The sequence below is a fragment of the Littorina saxatilis genome, linkage group LG9, assembly GCF_037325665.1.
Source record: "Littorina saxatilis isolate snail1 linkage group LG9, US_GU_Lsax_2.0, whole genome shotgun sequence".
NCBI lineage: Eukaryota > Metazoa > Mollusca > Gastropoda > Littorinimorpha > Littorinidae > Littorina > Littorina saxatilis.
Window position 1 is genome coordinate 48435002 of NC_090253.1, and position 4130 is coordinate 48439131.

General features: G+C 42.1%; 1 protein-coding gene across 1 annotated transcript in view; it reads left to right on the forward strand.

The window, feature by feature from the left end:
- Nucleotides 1-3031, forward strand: part of LOC138976933 (beta-1,3-galactosyl-O-glycosyl-glycoprotein beta-1,6-N-acetylglucosaminyltransferase-like) — an 8095-nt gene extending 5064 nt beyond the window's left edge. The window contains exons 5-6 of the mRNA XM_070349827.1: nt 1-121; nt 384-3031. The exon at nt 1-121 is cut by the window's left edge and continues 103 nt beyond it. Coding sequence (XP_070205928.1) covers nt 1-121; nt 384-703 — 441 coding nt within the window. The 3' untranslated portion in view covers nt 704-3031. The remainder of the gene's footprint in view (nt 122-383) is intronic.
- Nucleotides 3032-4130: the final 1099 nt, after the last annotated feature.

Here is a 4130-nt window from a genome sequence, read left to right on the forward strand (position 1 = left end):
CTGCACAGCAAAGTGGGTCAAGTCCTTTTTGAGTGGGTCAAACCCACAGGACACCCTGATGAGTCGTACTTCAACACCCTGAATTTCAACACGAAACTCGGCGTGCCGGGATCGACAACTGGTAAGAACGAAGTTTGATTATTATACACTATTGTGTGACGTTTGATAATTATACATGATTGTGTGAAGTTTGATAATTATACATAATGATGAGAAGTTTGGTAATTATACATTGCTGTGTGAAGTTTGATATTAATAGTTAGTGTGTGAAGTTTGATAATTATACATTAGTGTGAGAAAGAACAGAAATGTAAACGCTATTCATTGCCTCTCAGTCTGTACACCTTGGTTCTCAAACAAACCATGTTACTTCATTTTTTCAGTAAACTTTACCAAAGTCTCGTACGGAAACTTCAATCGCCACAAAATCTGGGTCGACCGATCACAGTGTGCTGGAATGTTTGTCCGTGATATCTGTCACTTCGGGGTGGGTGATCTACCCCGGCTAACCTCCTCCCCACAGCTGTTTGCCAACAAGTTCAGCTACGACCATCAACCGCTGGCTTACGATTGCCTGGAGGAGTGGTACTTTCACAAGGTTCAGCTGGAAGAAGCGGGGACTCCTTGGCCACTGAACGATTCACTGTACTCAGACTCTGACATGGTGAAACACAGATACACCGGGCCTATCAAGATATGGTGATGTGTCAATGTACACAGACTCTAAGATGGTGAAACACTGATACACTGGGCCTATCAGGACAAGTCATGGTGATGGACCATTGTACACTCTGACATGGTCAAACAAATGTAACTGAGTGCCGAAACACTACGATCACCTCGGGAGGCGAATTGCAATCAAACAGGATTGAAAATGTTAGGGCCAATTTCTTAGCCATATAAAAACTGTTATGCAAACCCGAAGGTTTCCATGAACTTACAGACAATCGGAAACCACCAGACCCCATCACAAACAGAATTCTACAATCCACGGGTGTTGACTTAAACAGAATTCCACAATCCACGGGTGTTGACTTAAAGGCCAACAACTCGGGTGCAGAGTCTGCTGTGAAAGGAGCGGTACACTCCCCTGTCACACAAAGATACACAGGGCCTATCAAGATATGGTGATGTGTCGTTGTACACAGACTCTACGATGGTGAAACACTGATACACTGGGCCTATCAGGACAAGTCATGGTGATGGACCATTGTACACTCTGACATGGTCAAACAAAGATACACCGGGCCTATCAAGATTTCTTTCTTTAGTTGGTGTTTAACGTCGTTTTCAACCATTCAAGGTTATATCGCGACGGGGAAAGGGGGGAGATGGGATAGGGGAAAGGGGGGAGATGGGATAGAGCCACTTGTTAATTGTTTCTTGTTCACAAAAGCACTAATCAAAAAATTGCTCCAGGGACTTGCAACGTAGTACAATATATGACCTTACTGGGAGAATGCAAGTTTCCAGTACAAAGGACTCAACATTTCTTCCATACTGCTTGACTAAAAATCTTTACAAACATTGACTATATTCTATACAAGAAACATTTAACAAGGGTAAAAGGAGAAACAGAACCGTTAGTCGCCTCTTACGACATGCTGGGTAGCATCGGGTAAATTCTTTCTCGCCCCTACCAATATGGGACTCCCCCTAACCCGCGGGGGGTCCTATCAAGATATGGTGATGTGTCATTGTACACAGACTCTAAGATGGTGAACCACAATAATAATTAAGATATGTCATTCTAAGCTCTGACATGACAAAACAGAGAAACACTGGACCTATCAAGCTATGGTGATGTGCCATTGAAAACTCTGACATGGTAAACAACACATACTCATGGGTCTATAAGGATATGGTATTGTGTAACTGTACACATAGTTGTACATGGTGATTAATTAGAAAATTAAACTAGACTTACGCTAGGAAGTTGAAGTTTAATTGAAATTATTAAGAGTCTATTGACAGGAACGGAGGAGTCACGTGAGTATTGTGCGCGCATGAGCAAGAAGTCAATGTTAAAGGCCCGGCAGGAGTATATAAGGAGCCTGACCTTCTGCGTTGGCAAATCATTTCAAACCTCTTGCAGGCAACGGACAAATACTGTTCCTACATTTTCTTTAATATCTCGGTTAAGCATGAGTTACGGTGTCAGATTTTTTGTTCACACAGCTGGTTTTCACACATTTACCGCCCTATGCGCTTAGATAAGGTTAATTCTCCATAATAAAGAAGATATTTGTAAACAAACATTTCAATGGGGATCTTGTTCAAAGAAAAGGGCGGAGTCAACATTCTCCGACATCACAGATTTACACCATGCGTTCCAAAAATAGCAAAACACGTGGCATGCAGCAATTTGGTTCCAGAGCATGCTGTCTCAGGTGCATGTGTATTTGTTACATCGGATATGAAGAAAGAAATGCAACTAACCTTTACCACCAGTTGTGGCCTTGATAGGGTATTCCTGTGGGGTTGGGATAAAGCTTTCTCACTAGTTTGAGCACACAGTCGGGCATCATTTATCGGTTAATGTTTACCCGTGTTGCATTGTCTTGATGTAACTTAGCAAGACGTCTTTTTCACCAAGTACAATGCACAATTCCAAGCACCGCGTCGGTCTAGCATGGACCAATACTTCTTGTAGAGTACTTTTCTAACGCCGGAATTCCTGCGGTGTGGCAATTGGCCTGTACCAAGCCACCTCTGGCGATGATTTGTCACACAAGGGCTGCAAAAACAAAAGACACACTGGCCTACCCCAGAGGAGAGCCCTGCACTAGGACCCGTGTCTCCGGTTTCACCATCGCCTCCAGGATCCGATAACCACGTCTGCACCCTAACGGTACTACACACACGAGAGACAGCCTCTGTATCGAGGTCACACGATGATGGCCCAGCACCTCTTGGTACACAAGTCGAATCTTTTATTACACACCTTCGAGTTTCAAATGGCCATTGATTCTCAGTAAATAGTCTCCTTATTGCGTTCTCCTGGTCACTGTAAAACGTGTAGTTGGGAAGTTAAGAGTAGAAATAATTAGTATTTAGTGTAGGAGGAGGTTTGGGGGTGGGTAGGGAGGGGGTGGGTATGGTTTACTTTGAGCAGGTCGGTTTCAGTTTTAATAAACAATTCTAGAGAATTGTGTATCTTATATTTGAGTCTTTCGTGTTTTAGACATTGATGCATTTAATAGTTTTAACGAGTTGCCTTTTGTTTTATCATTCTGGTGTTTATCTAGATGTGCTGTGTATCTTATAAGAAGTTCTTAAAAGTTCGAAGTTATTTTAGCATATAGGTTTTTTTATGGTCTTAACAGTTAAATATGTATTACGTTATCATTAAGATTCATGCTTTGTTAGTACTAAGCAGTTGTTTTAATCAGTCTGGTTTTCTCTTGTTTTCATCTTATGAACATTCTAAATGTTAGACTAACTTATTGTCTTGTACAGAATATCAACTGTGTGAATGGTGCTATACTGAATGAAAGAGTGTGACATGAAGTTCTTGTACATCATTGCAAAGAGTGTGAATGACGTTTTAGTTTAGATGTCAAGCGCTTAGAGCAAGCCTTTTTAACGAAAGTTTTTGATTTAGCGCTATATAAATGTTCTTATTATTATTATTAAATGTTGAGAAGTGTTAAATCAAATTTCGCCATTTATTTCCATAGACAGAAAGAGACGTCAGTGCAATACAGCTTACAGACCGCAGCCTAGCCCTTACTAAGTTACTATCACCGTCGGATGTTGGAATGTGAAACACTGAGCTCTTCCCGCCTTCATCTGTCGACAACACTGATTGTGTTAGAGGCTCTCGCTGGGTGGAATAACAGACCTTGTCCCAAAGTATGCGTATACACTACGCAGATCATCACCGGTGACTTCGTCTACATGGTCCCGCTAACTATAATTACTGTCCCTGACAGCGCCTCACAGGATGGCCAAGTTCACTTTGAAAACAGGAAGGGGAAATCTAAACTCGGTTTGTTCTAAGTGCATGGGAAACAAAGGGACTCGTATCTTGGGTCGCCCCTGGCAACACAAATGGAAGAATCCAGGATATGCAAATGGTCTTCTGCAGTTTATTCCAAGGTGGTAGGGGGTTGAAAGGGGGAACGAAC